Source organism: Cyprinodon variegatus, unplaced genomic scaffold (genome assembly GCF_000732505.1).
Source record: "Cyprinodon variegatus isolate N-32 unplaced genomic scaffold, C_variegatus-1.0 Scaffold10, whole genome shotgun sequence".
Lineage (NCBI taxonomy): Eukaryota > Metazoa > Chordata > Actinopteri > Cyprinodontiformes > Cyprinodontidae > Cyprinodon > Cyprinodon variegatus.
In genome coordinates this window covers 2,432,572-2,450,162 of record NW_015150463.1, presented here as the reverse complement: position 1 = coordinate 2,450,162, position 17,591 = coordinate 2,432,572, and the positions used below count along the sequence as shown (strand labels likewise).

At 39.5% G+C, this 17,591-nt stretch overlaps 3 protein-coding genes across 6 annotated transcripts in view; 2 read left to right on the top strand and 1 right to left on the bottom strand.

Annotated features, from left to right (window-relative positions):
* Positions 1-6,726, top strand: part of fermt3 (fermitin family member 3) — a 14,061-nt gene extending 7,335 nt beyond the window's left edge. For both annotated transcript variants that reach the window (XM_015379084.1, XM_015379075.1), the window contains exons 8-15: positions 832-966; positions 1,145-1,191; positions 1,297-1,421; positions 1,561-1,667; positions 1,761-1,982; positions 2,161-2,285; positions 4,950-5,091; positions 5,310-6,726. In XM_015379084.1, the coding sequence (XP_015234570.1) occupies positions 832-966; positions 1,145-1,191; positions 1,297-1,421; positions 1,561-1,667; positions 1,761-1,982; positions 2,161-2,285; positions 4,950-5,091; positions 5,310-5,489 (1,083 nt within the window). In that variant the 3' untranslated portion in view covers positions 5,490-6,726. The remainder of the gene's footprint in view (positions 1-831; positions 967-1,144; positions 1,192-1,296; positions 1,422-1,560; positions 1,668-1,760; positions 1,983-2,160; positions 2,286-4,949; positions 5,092-5,309) is intronic.
* Positions 6,727-8,285: 1,559 nt separating this feature from the next.
* trpt1 (tRNA phosphotransferase 1) lies at positions 8,286-10,554 on the bottom strand. The gene is made up of 7 exons (XM_015379268.1): positions 10,303-10,554; positions 10,031-10,112; positions 9,594-9,763; positions 8,744-8,921; positions 8,608-8,664; positions 8,400-8,510; positions 8,286-8,308 (listed from the first exon to the last, which is right to left on the bottom strand). The coding sequence occupies exons 1-7, from the start codon at positions 10,336-10,338 to the stop codon at positions 8,286-8,288; spliced, it is 657 nt and encodes a 218-aa protein (XP_015234754.1). The 5' UTR covers positions 10,339-10,554.
* Positions 10,555-12,472: 1,918 nt separating this feature from the next.
* On the top strand, positions 12,473-17,101 carry zbtb3 (zinc finger and BTB domain containing 3). Of its 3 annotated transcripts, XM_015378950.1 has the most exons (5): positions 12,473-12,534; positions 12,823-12,959; positions 13,511-14,150; positions 14,229-14,307; positions 15,618-17,101. In XM_015378950.1, exons 3-5 carry the CDS (start codon positions 13,514-13,516, stop codon positions 16,630-16,632), a joined length of 1,731 nt encoding a protein of 576 aa, XP_015234436.1. In that variant the 5' UTR covers positions 12,473-12,534; positions 12,823-12,959; positions 13,511-13,513; the 3' UTR covers positions 16,633-17,101. The 3 variants fall into 3 exon arrangements, with proteins under 3 accessions (XP_015234436.1, XP_015234418.1, XP_015234427.1); XM_015378932.1 differs by having other exon boundaries at positions 13,511-14,307; XM_015378941.1 differs by lacking the exon at positions 12,823-12,959 and having other exon boundaries at positions 12,492-12,534; positions 13,511-14,307.
* Positions 17,102-17,591: the final 490 nt, after the last annotated feature.

Here is a 17,591-nt window from a genome sequence, read left to right as displayed (position 1 = left end):
TACACCTTTAACACATTCTGCATTCAGTTTTAAATTTAAAAGTCATTTATTGGAGAATGCATTTCCAAATTAAAGCTTCATCAAAATAAAGGAAATGGAATTAGATCAAGGAGGAAATAAGTAAAAGGTTGCATGGCCTTTATTCACTTGTTACTGGACAGGAGGAAGAGCTGGCAGAGTAGCGTGGCCCAGAGACGATTTAGGCCTGAGCATATTGTGGCCCTGCCCTGTCACTATATCATGTAGTGCACCAAACAAAACAAACAAAAAAAACAAAAAACAAACTCAGAATGCCTAATCTCCTTCATTAAAGGGTGAAAAAACTTTTGAGGTCTGATGTTTTGGAATTGATTTGCTACCAAACGACTCATTTATTGGCTCTAGGATACACTTTTTAGTGTTTCATAGTATTTAGAATCAAAACCAGGAGGTGAAAAAGAAAAAAAAAACTCATAATATAATACATTTAAAAAAGAATCCCATAAATCAAGAACACATAAATGGTTTAGTAAAAGCTCAGGCTTAAAATGATTCAAAAGGATACAGCAGGCTCTAAAGAGAAATATGCTAGAACAAATGTATAAGGATTACAAAGATGCATGAGACAAATGAAGTCAGACGAGGGATTATAACTTCTGGTTATCGCTGGTAAATTTACAGATTCATAAATTGACTTCATTTGCATTTGTTGGAAGTGCTTTTATATATAGGATAAAATCACTGCACCAGAAGTTCCTGTTACTTCTGCGTCACTTCATGTTTAGAAACAGAAACCTAGCATGCCTCATGATTTTAAGCTCACAGCTTTAATATTTCTGTCAACCATTCTAGTACCACATCAACAAGGTGTCCCTGTCGGAGCCCCGGATGCTGACTTCTAACACGGCCCTGGACGACCTGGAGTCGGCCCTTCAGTCCCTGGAGGTTAAGATGGAGGGAGAGAGCAGCTCCGCCTCCGACCTGCTGGTAGCTTTAGTTTTCATTCAAAATCCAGCATATATGATCCTAATTACTGCTAAATTTAAAACTTAATCTCTGAGCTACTGACATGTTATACAGCTTGCAAAAATTATGCGTTTTGATTGTAATCATTTAAAAAAAACATCACGGAGTAGATAATCATCTGTCATGAACTGTTATTCAGGAAAACATGACGGCGCCAGAACTCAATGACTACTTGAAGATTTTCAGGTATGTATTTGTTTTCCTAAATGCTCATATGACTTTGGTTAAACTTGGTTTCATTTAGAAAAGACTGTCTTGGATGGAACTGAGCAATATGATCATGTTCTTCAGGCCAAAGAGGCTAACTCTGAAGGGATATAAGCAGTACTGGTTCAAATTCCAGGATACGTCTATCTCCTACTTCAAGAGCAAAGAGGAGAGCATTGGAGAACCCATTCAACAGATTAACCTGAAAGGTACTGAAAACATTAGGAAAATATGTCATTCTACTAAATAATTGTCCAGAAAGAATGTGGTAGGTAAAGAGGTTCATCGTTAAGCCAATGCTGCTTATTAAAACACAGTGTGTGACTTTGCTAAATGTCCGTCTGCCAGGCTGTGAGGTGGCTCCGGACGTTAACGTGGCAGCCCAGAAGTTCCTAATCAGACTGCTGATCCCTGCACCTGAAGGCATGAACGAGGTCTATCTGCGCTGTGAGAACGTGAGGCCAAACATCACTGTTTTCATCTTAGTTTTGCCCCAAAGCTGTTCCTGTATCAGCTCCCCCCTCCTGTGTCTAATGCTTGTTTTGCAGGAGCAACAATACGCTCAGTGGATGGCCGGGTGTCGGCTGGCCTCTAAAGGCAAGAGCCTGGCAGACAGCAGCTTCCAGAGTGAAATCCAGAGCATCCGTTCCTTTCTGGCCATGCAGAAGACCAACTCTGGCTCTAGTAATAATGCAGCTTCCAACGATGAAAGCATCAACACTCACAGTTTGGTGTCACCACGCTACCATAAGAAATACAAACCCAAACAGGTAGAGGAAGAAACTCTGTTTGCTCAAGTACAGGATAGACAGTATTTATTATTCCTGTTTGCTCCACTGAATGTGTTTGTCAAAAAACAGGAATGCATTTCTCTAAAAAGCATAAATCTAAATATTAAAGCGTCTTTACCTTTAAACTAAAGAGGTTTTCCTCTACCTGCCCCTCCAGCTGACCCCTCGTATCCTGGATGCCTACCAGAATGTGGCTCAGCTCTCCCTGACAGATGCACTGATGCGCTTCCTGCAGATCTGGCAGGCCCTGCCTGATTTTGGACTCTCATATGTGGTTGTCAGGTAAAGTTTTAATGGATCTGATGCAGCAGAACGCAGCCGATATGAAAATCACTGTAGCAACGTCACTACCCATAATCCCTGAATATGAGATCCTACTAGTAGCAAAGCTGGAAGAAGCTGAAAAAACAGTTATTTTCCTTTTCTCAGGTATAAGCTCAAAAGGGACTAGTGCTAGCCTTGCAGCACAGCTGGCTGCTACTTAGAAAAGTAAAGATTGAATGTGAAACTGAAATGAGCCTTTGCTGAAAAGCTGTGGGTTTGTGTGTAAAAGCTTTGATTTCTGTTAAGTGATGAACATTTTATTACTGATGTTAATATATAACAAGGTTTAAAAAAAGACAAAAGTTCTATTAATGAGATGCTGAAGTGAGTGTGGTTAATTGTAGTTCTGCAGATCTGCTGACCTTATCTCTTTACCATTGCTCTTATTAGAGTAATGCTGCTATCATAGGGATGTCATTGAATGTGTGGAGGAGCAGATTAATAACAATGTGATTCCCCATGTTAGGGAGGAGAACAGAAAAAAAATATTTGGTACAATCTAATAAGCCTGAAATGAATGAAATTCTTTACACAATAAGTGTGAGGAACAGAGGCAGGACCCAAAATCCAACCAAGACAGGTCAGTGATGTTTGAATTCAGTTTATTTCAGAAACGTGTTTGGCGAGCAGTGCTGGAGCTTAGAGGTCCGGGGATTGGCAAGGCGTGAGAGGAGCAGGCTGTTAGGCGACAGGCAGATAGGCCTGCAGGTTGTGTGGGGTTTTGTCGGGTTAGTGATCCAGAGAGAGGAAGGCAGAAAAGGTCGGACATGAAGGCAGGCAGTCCAGGCCAGGCAGATTCGGAGGTCCAGAGGCAGAACAGATTAGATCTCTGGGCAGGCAGGCAAAGTCAGAACAGAGTCAGGCTCTATAGCAGAAGGCAGAACAGGTCACGTAGCAGATAGACATGTAGGCAGGCAAACAGGATGATGCTGGATTAGTTTTACCAGGATGGTAGGAGATAATCTGGCCCTGATGACTGGTCCAATGGCTGGTTATATAGTNGATAATATGCACTTTAAATAAGACAATGCAGATGTTTTTTTTTCTTATTTCTAATGTAAATTGTCTTGTTCCATTTGCAAAGTGTCTCACCTCCTCAATTCAAGACAAAATGCACTTTAAGAAAACAATGACTTATTTAGAATTAAATTTTTTGCAGTGCAGCATTAGTACCGAGATCATTACATCGAGTTTTGGTTGTAAAATGGCGCTTTAAAAGTTATAACACCCTAGTCCAGTCCTTTTAGTACCAGCAGTGAATTCACTGTAAAACAGTTTAAAGATTACAAGAGCATAGATTTTAGCACTTTAATAATGCAAAGTGGTCACAGCATTCAGTTCTGAGGCTTTTAGTATTTGTACAAAGCAAGAAAAGTAGGAAGGCAAAGGAGCCCCACAATAATTTTTATTAACAGGATACACTCCTATGCAAGGGAGTGACTTAGCTTCCAATGTTATTAATAAAGTCTATGCATCTCAAGTTTGAATGTTAAGTGTTTCCAGTAGTTTTTTTTATTTGAATGTGTGCAGCTAGTCTAAGTGTGGATGCATCTCCACAGAGACTAGATGCATGAGCTTTACTCATGCATCATGCATCATTTAGAGATCGCTTACAGCTGAACAGTTCACCGTGGTAACCTGCTTCTCAGATCTAGACCTCTGCTTAAATGTCTAATGGGGGGGTCTCTTTATTTTACCAAAATTTTTCCTCTGACTTCATAAGATACATTTTTTCTTAGCTGAAGTAGATTCCTGACTTGAATCTGAAAGAAAATCTAAGAGGGAGCTAAAGATTAGGGTGATTTTAAGGAGGCATTCCAACAAAAAGGCTTGGAGCTGATCAACAGAGATGCATAATAGAAAATACTAGTTTTTGATGTTCTATGACAGGAAAAAGCCAGTCAACAAAATAGTTTTAAATTACTTCGTTATTCCATTTCTTTATTAAATAAAAATTTTAAAACTGTATTTTTTTTTTCTAAACGGTCAGTCCTTTTAACCAGTTTTTTCCATCTTTATGAGATTTTGAACTTCTCTATCAGAAATAAACTTCAAAACTGAAAAAAGTGAACATTTTTCAAACCTGGGATACTAATAATTATAATTTTGGGCTAAACTACATTTATCAAAATTTTAGTAAAAGTTATATATAACCTTATATATTAAAAAAGTAAGGTTATATATAACCTTACTTTAACTAATATCTGTTTTAACATTTCAGCAGCAGAGGTAGAAACTCTTGCTTACCTGTTTTGAAACGATCTTGATAATTTTATACTGTCCTTTGTTAAACTGTGGTGTAAATAGAGTGAGGTCTTAGTCTCCTTGTCTGGGCTTTTTATTTTGTTTTTTTTCCACTGGTGTTGCTGAGAAGATTTTGATTTTTATCTGCAATAAAAAATGCTACAATTAACGTTCCTCTGATAATGATTTATATGCATCTATTTGGCGTATGAATAGTTAACAATAGTTAACGAGAACCATCTTTCTGGTAAAATCAGTCATTTATGTGATAAAAGGCAATAATAATAATAACAGAACCATTCAAAAAGATAGGCATAAAGGCACAAGAACGGCGGAAATTGTGTTCACATGTATTTATACATGCTTTCTGCCCAATAGGTTTAAAGGAAGCAGAAAGGATGAGGTTCTGGGCATAGCGCCCAACCGCCTGATCCGTATCGATTTGGGAGTGGGCGATGTGGTGAAGACCTGGCGATACAACAACATGAAGCAGTGGAACGTGAACTGGGACATAAAACAGGTCACACTCATGCATTCATCAATCTCCCCTCAGAAAAAATCTGCTGGAATAATATAAACTGCAACTAAAGGGTTTTATTTTCTCATTTCTAAGCATGTGTTTAATGTTTTAACAACTCTCGGCAAAAACCTCAAATCTTATTTGCAAGGTTTTGGTTTTCCCTACAAGTGATTCTCTTTCCCAAACTAATGTTTCCTTCTGGGTAACTTTCTGTCCAGGTGGCCATCGAGTTTGAAGGGAACGTGAACATCGCCTTCGGATGCATCACCGCCGACTGTAAAATCGTTCACGAGTTCATCGGAGGCTACATCTTCATGTCCACACGCAGCCGTGAGAAGAGCGAAACGCTCAATGAGGAGCTCTTCCATAAGCTGACCGGAGGCCATGAAGCTCTATAATACTGAAACACAAAGACTGACTTTCAATTTTTTATTTTTTTTTAAGAGAGGATCCAGCCTGGCCCCTCGCTCTCAGTCCTACCACCTTCTATCCAAACTGATGGATTGTAATATCCATCAGACATCCACATGTCAGCTCCTATGTGATAAACCACTGCTGGTTCAAATTATAGAGGCTCCAAAACCACAAGTCATCAATCATTATTTGTAATCAGCTTTGTTCTGGAAAGACATGTATTAATACTGAATCTGCAGAGGCTAAAGCAGGCATCCCCAAAGTTGGTCCTTGAGGGCCGCTGTCCTGTAGGTTTTAGAGGTTTCCCTGCTCCAGCACAGCTGATTTACATTGACAGTTGATTAACAGGCTTTTGCTGATATGCAATCATCAGAATCAGCTGTTCTAAAGCGGAGAAACCTCTAAAACCTGCAGGACAGCGGCCCTCCAGGACCAACTTTGGGGATGCCTGGGCTAAAGAGTCATAGTCATTGAAGTGGAACTCATCCTGATTTAATACCATAACCTCACTAAGAGTTAGGTTTTGAAAAAAAGCCACCAAAGTGGTCAGTGCAGAGAAACCATGAGGGGTCAGGTTAAGTGTGGGGAGCTTCATCAGCTTCATGCTCCATTCCCCTGTGATCGAGGGAGGCTTTATAGAGCCCAGTGAGCCAGAGCCCTATCAGTTCAGACAGCACTCACTGCACCATGCTTAGAACAGGTGCTGCCAGGTTCTGCTGAGGTAAAGGAGGAAGGCGTGACTCGTTATGGAGCCGTGCGTCTCAATGAGTTCCTTTTGTATCCCAGGGCAGGGAGAGGATGCCTGTACCTATGACATAGGCCTGTGCTGCATGTACCGTTTGAACCGAATGTTAACTGCAAAAGCCACCATTCAATCATTGTTGCAGCACAAAGGCGGTTTTCAGATGGAAATTGCCGAAGTAATAAAATCTCACTTGAAAATGTAAAAACATTAACAGTGACATTAATACAGCACCCCATAGGGCACAGTTATTCATTTTGAATGGAAAAAATTGTATTTTGGGGTGAGTTACACTTTAAGTATGTCTCCAGTCTGAAAATTCCAACTTATAAACTGGTATAAAACATGTTTCATTAAAGCCTCATTTATGTTTTAATCATGTTTTCTCTTTATTGGTCTGATAGAATATTCTAAGCTTAAATGTCATACTTTTGTTGCCTATAAGTGGAAATCATCATAGTTAGTATAAATAAAACATTGCTGAGTTAATTATTCTTTAAGATTTGTCTCAGTTATTTGAGTTACTAATAAAAATTAAGTTTTCAATAATATTCTAATTTATTGAACTGACTGTATTGTCCCAACAAAGAAACCTGTATTAGCTTTTCCCACTAATAATAATATTGAGGACAAAAGCAAGTGATTCAGGTTTTCTCTCCTGGGGGACACAGCAATATAGATAAGTTTATGATGTCTCCTAAACAAATATCTCACACATGTATGCATGTTTCTATAATTGTACAAGAAACTATTAAGGTTCTCCAGTGTCTGCTGTGATTCAAATGTAGAGACCACTCAAAAACACAGAAAGTTAACTCTTTATTTACAGATGATTAAAATACATAATTTGTTTCTTCTGGTTTATTTGCCGCTGACCTCGGCAACATGCTAATACTTCCTTTGTTATTAGAAATGGTCTTGATTTATTACAGTGAGATTTTATGTGATAGGTCAACACAAATTTCTCATAATAGTGATGTGGAAGTAAAATGACACACGGTTTTCAACATGTTAGACACTACTGTCTTCCAATTAGCATCTGATACCATTTGCTACAATTTCAGCTACAAGTCTTTTGGGGTTATGCCTTTACCTGAGTTGCATATCAACAGACGGAAATATTTGCCAATTCTCCTTTAAAACAACAACAAAAAAAACAGCTACAGCTCAGTCAGACTGGGTAAAAAAACCTTGGATTCTCCTCTGTCTTCCGGCAGATGACCAACTTGATTCGGGTCAGAGCTTTGACTAGAACCTTCTTCACCATTAATATGAGATCCAGTCCATTCCTTGGCTGCATGTTTAAGGTCACTGTCCTATAGATCGTTAACATCCGCCCTAATATCAAATCTTTTGCAGCCTTTAACAATATTCTTTGTTTTCTTACTCCCTCCATCCTTATCATAGATAACCAGGTTTCTTCTCCCTGCTGAACAAAGCTTTCCCACAGCCTATGCTGCCACCACCGTGCATCATGAGCTACTATTTTATATATGTAACTCAAAACTTTCGTCTTGTAAGTCTGGAGTTAATTATTTTGTGCGTTTGCTGTTTCAACAAAGACTCTCTTCCTGCTTCTCTTTCACAAAGGCAAGATTTCTGCCACATCTAAAGGGCATAGGTAGAATTGATTTACTTTAGGGGTGTTAAAGGCTGAATACAGATACATGCCACATCTTTCTGATTATTTGCAATAAAAATATATATATACTATATACCCTCCACCTCATAATAACTAATTTCCCTCTGGGATTATTAAAGTATGTCTGATTCTGATTGGCTTCTTTGCTTTCTCACATTAAACCCAAGTACAATATATTAGAATTTGTCATTTGTAATATGAAAAAGCTAATGCAACATGAATTATTAACCATGGCACTGTAGTGTTTATAATGAAAATAAATAAAGGTTTCTCATGTGCACCATAGTGTCATTACAAAGAGCAGCAAAACTGGTGTAACCATGGAGACCAAGAACAAAATATAGCAAAAGTGGGCTTGTGCTTGGTTAGAAGATCTAGTTTCAAGCTCTGCAGCCTTTACTGCAGGGGAAGGACGCTCCCTGAAAAAGAAACAGTGGGAAAATTAAATGACTTAACACTGGAACTTCGTCTGGTTTCTTAATAAGAATTTGTGTGTTTAGTTTTTCGTACTTGTAGGCCTGAGTCTCAGGGCTCGTGTGAAGTATTTGGGAAGGAGTTTACCCTCAGAATCACCTGGAGTCAGCAACACGTTATTCTCTGACCAGAAGAACTCGATACCATCTGTATGAATCGGAAACACACAAATAAAATCACTGTTAAAAAGGTCAGTTTCTTTAAACACAGATGCAGAGTGTTGGACATTAGAAGCTCATCTTACCAGCCAGTGCTCTGGGGACATCAATAAACACAGCCAGATCACAGTTTTTCCGCATGCCTGGTGGGAAAAGATATAAGGCCATTCTAGGAGGTTTAGCTAACAGACTTTTCCTTTCAGATTCAAACAGAAAGAATACCGCTTATGACGCCATCTTCCCCTGGAAGGCCAGGCGCCAGGTGAATGTGAGTCCTATTCATGCGGCTCAGACCATGTTGTTGAATGGACACCCAGTTGCGGAGATAGGAGCCATGAACGGCTTCAGTGGGGCAGTCCAGAGAACCAGCTAGGACTGGTTTTAGCTCCAGATCCATTACCTGTTCCCAGATATATAAAGGTAGTTTACAGAAAGGCAGTTTCTTAAATGCAGTAAAAAAAAAAAATCAAACTCTTATGTAAATTATTTTGAAATTTTCTACACATCTAGGCAAAAGGAGATGATATCTCAGGTCATTAAAGGACACATTTTGCAACTGACCTCAAGGAAAGATTAGCTTATATAAAGTGAAACTTGTTAAGAATTAATAAAATTGCACATAAATTAAGTAGAATGTTGCAGATAATTTATTACAATCAGGGGTGTGAGGATACTTGTTCTTTATACGAATGACATTTTTGAAATTTCTGCCCCATAGAGTATCTTTCTGGCTCAGTGTGTTTGGCTATGTCTCTCCCCATGATTCATTAACAGAACTCCTACTGCCATTATCTTTGTCTTCTCTTCCCATCAAAGTACTTCTACCTCTCAGCTAGTTTTGAAAACTAGACTATCATCCCTCCAGTTTAAAGATAGGCGTTTCCCCCCACTGTCACCACATGCTTAGTCAGAATGAGAAAGCTAAGCTTCCTTAGGTTATTTTTAATCAAAGAAAGTTTACATTGAGTTTAACTGTTTGTAACAGCATCTGAATTGGACCGTTCATTTCAGGTTTGCCTGAATCTAGAACCAGTTGGATTAAAAACCCATTTGTTGTATCGGTTTTGCCTGCCTGTACAGAATGTCCCTGATTGGCTCTAATCTGCAGCCGGCCATCGTCTGGGTGGGAGCGGAGCTTAAAGCGTTGCTTTTCGTTTGTAGCAACGACTCTTTCGATGTCTTCTGATGTGTACATGTGAAACTGGGGGTGAGCCAAGAGGTCCTTCACGTACAGGAAACCATCTGTGGAGATAAGAGCCGTTAGGGAATCTGGTCACACATTTAATGTTTAGTCTGAATAAATCTACTTGCTATTTTTAAACTGTTTACATGCAGCAAAGTCTCCGCTAACGTCTTCATATCGAGAACACCATCTTGACATATATTGAATTAAATTGTCACCTTTTACATAGTGACAATATAAGAGGAAAATTTAAGCGTTATTATAATGGCCATTTGTTGGAAGTTTTGTATACACATTTGTGTAGAAAACAGCAAGTATGAGCTCACCTGTGGCCAGTTGAAGCCCCATCTTTGCAGCTCCATGACGAAGCACATAAGACATTGATTTGGACAGACGGACATCTCTGTCCTGCTGGGAAAGAAGGGATCATCTAATACACACTCAACCTTCTTCCATCCTAATTATAGCCTGGATTTATATTTAGACTTAACAGTGTAAAACCTCCCATGCATCCTGATAATCATAGTTAAACATCTTATAATCCAACAATTAGAAAGGCAACAAGCTGAATAACTTATTCAGTTAATATTGTTCTCACCTCTTCTTTACCTCTTCTTCCTCTTCCTCTGTCCATTAAAATAAAGGTGGATCAGGGTTTGCGCTTGAGGATTGAGTCATTAAAGGAATTTATCTACAATTAGCTTTGGCACATTTTGTGCTTCATTAAGTTATGTAGCCTATTAGGTCTATTCATTAATACCTAACAAACAGTCGCCTCCATTCAAACAGCTCATAAGTGCAGCGACCCTTCTGCTTCTGCTCGTGTTCTTATTCTCACTTCCTGTTTTTTTCTTACCTCAGCCGGTAGGTGGCGACATCTCAGGAAGCTGCAAACTAGCACCGTAGAGAAAGAAACGCAAACCTGCTGTTTATTTTTTATAACTTTATTTGGAACAGTAACGATGACAAATTCAAACAATACAGTATGATAAAACAGAACATATAGTCAATCATACCTCCTAACACTTTTCTTAATATTTTTTTCTTTTCTTTCAAGTTTCGAGGTAAACAGATGTTTAGTTTATGGCAAATCGTCATAGCAACAGGACACAAATATGCATTACAACTTATATAGGAAATAATTTGACTGCTTTTCGCTCGCTGTGGTAAAGACTTGCTGTATAATGTTACAATGCAGTACTAAGCTGAATTCACTATGACTAACATTCAATGCAACAAACTTAAACTATAAAATAATCCTCATGTATTACAAAGAGTAGCAGAGAAGTAAAAGAAGTCGTTTTAATGTCTACATTAGGCAATATAAGACTAAAACAGTGCCTGGTTTCAGGCGCCACAGCTGTCAGGAGCAGGGCGTTTTTGGTCTTTAAAACTGGTTTTTACCTGTTTTAATCTTTTGAAAACCCTTTCTTAAATTAATTTTGGGCAATGTACCAAACATCGACCTTAGTAGTTTATGCACTTCAGAAAGAGAGAAAAAAAATCGAAATCCAAGGATATCTCTATAATTACATATGTCGAATATAACAGAATTATGAATGATAAATGAATAAATAAAAATAATAGAAAATATAAAACACACACAAACACAAAAAAAGCCAAGTAAGCATTATTTTTTTATTTGTATCGAGGGAGGGCTGAATTAAATTGGAGAGGTGATTTAACAAACTTTTTGCTTTTGGTTTCTGAATTTTGTCCAAGGACCCTGCTGTTTAGTGTTATTCCTCCTTGGCTATTCCCTGAGATAAATGTAGACACGAGACTTCTTAAAATGAAAAATTATTGGAATTTAAATGAAATAGGGATAAAGAGTGATATATATTTAAGAAACTGATATTATAACTACCTTAAAATATATTCATATGGTTTTAAGAATTTAAAAGGATGTGTGGGAATAGCAATATATATATATATATATACCAGAGTTTAAGATATACATTTCTAAAAGAAAATCAGAAATTGTGGCAATTATACTAAGCTTACGGTGGGTAGAGGAGGTTAGACCAGACAGGGTGGTGGTTTGTACAGATTCCAAAGCAGTTTTAGAAATGATTCAGGGAGAAGGAAATTATAGAAAAGATTTAGTATTAGAAATCAAGCACAGTCTATTTAGATTATATATATATTATATAGGGGTGGCATTGATATTTGGTTATGTTGGATTCCAGCACATGAAGGTGTAAAAGGCAATGAAAAAGCAGATATATTAGCAAAAAAGGGCTTTAGAGGGAACAATAACCATTACAATTCCTTTTGGGAAAGGGGAAGGGAAATCACTTATTAAGAGTAAATAAATGGAAAAAGAGGTAAAATGAGTATAAGAAAGGAAGAGGGTTATATAAGGTATAAACATCAGTATTAAATAGAATCATTAATTAGAGAAAAAAAAAAGGGAAGTAGTAATAATCATCAGAGTAAGAGTGGGTCATACCTATTTAAATGAAAATTTATATTTAATAGGAAGGAAACATAATGATAAATGTGAAGGATGTGGAGAAAAAGAAAATGTGGAACATGTACTGATCAACTGTAAAACTTATGAACATGAAAGGGAGAAATTGAGAAGGATGGTTGGAAAGTCAGGCCAAGAATGGAGTCTTAAAGGGATATTGGGAAATGAAGGAAATATTAAGGAAAGCATTGTTTATTTATCCACAGAAAATTAAAAAATAGAATTTGATGTAAAGTAATGTTGCTACACAGTCATGTACGGTAGGTGGCAGCATGCAGCTTAAAGTTGCTTGCAATCCGCCATAATAGAAAAGAAGAAGAAGAACCCTCTTGTTGGGAAACATAACAGTGAAAGCAGGTAAAAATAATCTACCATTTACGATAACATTAATTTCGAGATCTGTAAGATACGTTTAAACATTTCTTTGGGTCTGAAACTTGTCGGCTTCAAAGTTCCAGGTGTACATAATTTCACAGACGTTGAGCTAACTTGCTAACTAGTGATAGCGTCATTGAGCTAATGCCTTTTTTCCCCCCTTTTGCTTGCATAATATGTGAAGAAATCTGTGTTTTATGGGTTTTATACGATGTTGTAGCTTTCCTTAATTCGTTTTCTAGCTGTTAATGTATGTTGTTTTACGAAAAGGTTCGGTTCTTGGCTTTGGACTCAGAAATCCAGTCTGGTTGCCATGGAGAGGGGGATACGGTAACGTAAAGCAGCACTCTGGAGATCAGGCTGTCAGAGCAAGAGCTCGAAAAAGGAAACTTATAACTGTCCTCATCGTGAGTTTTAAACTTGTATTCAACAGTTGCTACTTGATTTTGCTACTATATGTATACAATGTTAAATTAGATAGTAACATTAAGCACTTAAAACAAAACACACAGTCTAGCAACACTGTGGCACACCCAGGTAAGGTTAACTAGACTACATATCAGAATGCACAGAGAAGAAGGTTAGCCTGCTGATGTAGTTCCTTGTGCAACTTCTGCTGCGTCCAGCCTTTCATATTGATGTTATGTTTTGCAAAACACTTCCCTTTTAATAAGATGATATAATCTGCTTCAAAGAAAAAACAGTTCAAGAATATTTTAAGTAGAATAACAGCTTTAAAATGTTTACATGGCTTCCAAATTTTCCAAGCCTCATTTAAAATCAAGAATCTGTTGCATGTTCTGGATTGATTAATGAAGTCCCATCACATCAGATACCAAAGGAAAAGAGCCACATTGGAGGAGAAAATGAGGAAATAAAAATTTCTTGCATGAATCCTGTATCTCATATGTGAAATATCCCTGTAGCGTTTCATTCTGGATCTGTGTCTGTCCCTCAGGTCATGGAATTTCCCCAGCATTCCCAGCAGCTGCTGTCGGCGCTGCGTTCCCAGCGGCAGCGGGGCTTTCTCTGTGATTGCACTGTACAAGTGGGCTCATCCCGTTTCCTGGCTCACCGGGCGGTTTTGGCCTCATGCTCCCCGTTCTTTCACATGTTCTACTCGGACTCCCCTGCAGGGAGCAGCACCAGCAGCTGCGTGACACTTGACAATGATATTGTCACATCTGCTGCGTTTGGCTTGCTGTTGGACTTTGTCTACGAAGGTGTTTTGCATCTGGAAGAGTCTCCTCCTGTGGAGGACATCTTGGCAGCAGCGAGCTTTTTGCATATGAACGAGGTTGTAAGAGTGTGTAAGAGGCGACTGCAGAGACGAGGGCCTCTGGCTGAGGCGGACAGCACGCGCTCTGAAGAGAGGAGGCTACCAGAGGCAGAAGGAGAGCATGCAACTGAGCCTGTGGTAGCCATGGTTGCAGACCACACAAATCCAGTGAGCACAGCTGCACCTCTTTCCTCCTCAGTCTTAGAAGTGGCAGACAGGAGTCCGGTGGAGGGTGTGAAGTCTCAGCAGAGGAGTGGTGGAGGTTCATCTAAGACACAAACTCCTCTGAGCCCTGACCTCGCTGATACTACTCAACCAGGCATGGACATCACTTCTCTGCCTCCATCCAGGGAGCTGGTGCAGACCCAGACCAACATTTCTGCCCTCCTCCCTGCAGGCCTGACTAAGATGAGCCCAGGGAGTCAAAACGAAGGATCTTCTCTTTGCAGTCCATGTAGCACCACAGAAACATACAGGTAAAACTCTATTGTTGGTTGGTTGTTTTTATCAATTTGAAGCTGATTTAAATCAAACTAATAACTATTTTACTTGTTTTAAGCTTACAATAGAAAAAAGTATTTAAATAAAACAGGAATTATTATGTGAAGTGTCAGTTCAGTGAATAATAACAAAGAAATATGCATTTTGTTGCAGGGAGTCCAGGCTGCTTCTGTGGCTTTAGTTTTGTTTATAACTGCAAATTCCAAATCCCTGCTTACATAGACACAAAATAATTGATCCAATCATGACATGTGTATCGATGTACCAAGCTTTGAATCAGATTAAATCATTTAAGCATGTGTGGAACTGTCTAATTTTCTGGAAAAAAATGTCGCTCTTATATTGCACACAAGCGAAGTGGAGATCTTTTTTTTTTTAAATCCATCTCTCTTTCAGAATAAAAGTTCTGTCCCATTGGGACGATTTGGATCGGTTATGTTTACATGGACACATATCGGACTGAAAATCTGATCGGATCAAATATGTTTCACGCAAACATGTCAAACTGATTCTGATCTGATTCGGAACAAAAACAGAGCATTGTTTTTGTCGATCAACATTCCGACTGGCCACCATCTGCACACCCATTCAGACCTTTAGAGTAAAATAATCACCACTGCTCATTTGTACAACATCAGAACACTAGAAGTTCAACGCATGCTTACAGTGGGGCCAAAAAGTATTTAGTCAGCCACTGATCGTGCAAATTCTCTTACTTAGAATAATGAGAGAGGTCCCGCTGTAAATGATTTAATCTGATCAAACACTTGGTATATGTGACCCTTTAATTGTAAACAGATTTTGAATATCTGAATAACCACGGTTTAGGGGACATTCTCTGCAACTAAGCGTAGGTATTGTTTTTAAATGCTCTCAGTAATGTATGTCTTTCAGAGGTAACATCTCTCTGTGCAGGAGAGAGAATGTCGCCACAACAGGAAAAAGGTGTTTTTAACAAACCAAAAGAGATTAAGTTGGAATTTTAAACAGTCTACAGCATCCTGCTGTATGTGTTTAGTGTTTTTTAACAGCACTGTTATTGAGTCAAGCTTTACTCACTGTAAAGATGAGTCTGTTTCTTGTCAGAGTATGTTGGTCCGGACCTCAGAGATCTTTATAAAACTGCAAGTTTCCAAATTCAGATTGATAATTGTCAACATCTACATAAAGATTTATTCTTTTAATGTGTTACCAGAGTTTACTGGAGTTCTTAGTTGGTTCTTAGTTCTTAATTGAGATTCTTCTTTATAACTGAGTCTGAATCTGTTTATCTGTTTGTATCCAGCTACAGTGCCATCCAGCAGCCTTCCCCCTCTTCCTCCTCCCTGATCACATTCAGACAGTCGGATGGTCGTCCTGTGGTGTCTCTCAGCCTGTCAAAATCCCGTCTTTCTGTCAGCGCCCACCCAGACCCTCTTAGACCGTCTGGTGAACACCTCTCAGAGAATGATCACAGAAACAGAGATCAGCAGACGGTCAGGTCTATCCAAGCCCCCACCAAACACGTCCAAACAAACTCCAGACACTCGGCACCTGAACAGACACCGATGCAGATCAGAATTCAGAGTGCCGTAACTCTCCAGAGCTCAGAGCTTCAGGCTGCTCCCCGACTGCAAACTCTTCAGCATCCTGAGGACGAAGCAGGAGCTTCGGTTGTAGCTAGAACACGACCTCTGGGGGGAGGAAGGACAGGCGAGGTTGAGGAGATCTTGAAAATCAAAGAGGAGGCGATTGTTATTTCTGACGAAGAGTTTGAGGAGAAAGAGGACATCGGAGAGAAAGAATCTGTGATGGATGTGGAAGAGGAGTATGAGGAGGACATCCAGGAGGAAGAGCTAAGCAGTCCGCACTTTGTCTCCACACATTCACAGGGACTCCTACAGATAACCCCTCATTCCAACGACTACTCCTTCCCCCTTTCTCCTTCATCCTCGTCTTCAGGTGCCGGACCTTCTTCCCAGGACGCGGCCTCCCTCATTCCTCCGTCCTCGTCTCAGCAACATCATGACCCCCCCGCCTACTTCCAAGAACTCCAGGACTCCATGGGCAACTTTGTGGAAGACGTGCCGACATGCGGAGTGTGCGGGAAGACTTTTTCCTGCACGTACACTCTGAGACGCCACGCCATCGTGCACACGCGCGAGCGTCCGTATGAGTGCCGTTATTGCTACAGGAGCTACACGCAGTCTGGGGATTTATACCGACACATCCGGAAGGCTCATGACCAGACGCTGCCCGCTAAACGCAGCAAGGCGGACACAGAGGGACCCCCTCTGCCGCAGCCCCCTCCTCACAGCTAACACACTCCTCTCTCAGTGGGGGAGCTCAAAACTCTTCAGTTCTGATTTTTAAATAACCCTTTTATTTATTTATTTTGTGAAATTTTAGAAGTTTTAGAACGTGCAACAATATTTTTGTTTCGTTTTCTAATGTCAACCAGAGCTGCCTTTACAGCTCTAGTTACGTTACAAGCGTTAAGATACCCCAAAATTTGAATGTTCCATGATTATAGGACCTTTAAAAAAGCGACTTTCAGGTCAAAGGTTATGAATACTTCTACACTGCCTGGCCAAAAAAAAAAGTCACCACCTGGATTCAACTAAGCAAATAGGTACGAGCTTCCTATTGGATAATTACTGCATGGGCGATTATCTTTCAGCTGGCAACAAGTTATTTAACCCCAACTGATGCAATGACTTGCTTCTCATTTCCTAAACAACCATGTCGAAAGACACATTTCCATGGTCGTGGAAAAGATGTTATTCTGTTTGAGAAAACATCTAAAGAGATTGCAGAAACTACTAAATTTGGGTTAAGAACTGTCCAATGCATTATTAAAAACTGGAAGGATAGTGGGGACCCATCATCTTCAAGGAAGAAATGTGGCCGGAAAAAAATCCCGAATGATCGTGATCGGCGATCACTTAAACGTGTGGTGAGATCAAATCAAAGAAAAACAGCAGTAGAACTCAGGGCTATGTTTAATACTGAAAGTAAGAGCATTTCCACACGCACAATGCAAAGGGAACTCAAGGGATTAGGACTGAACAGCTGTGTAGCCATAAGAAAACCACTAATCAGTGAGGCTAACCGGAAAAAAAGGCTTCAATCTGCTAGGGAGCATAATGATTGGACTGTGGAGCAATGGAAGAAGGTCATGTGGTCTGAGTCCAGATTTACCCTGTGGCAGAGTGATGGGCGAATCAGGGTAAGAAGAGAGGCAGGTGAAGTGATGCACCCACCATGCCTAGTGCCTACT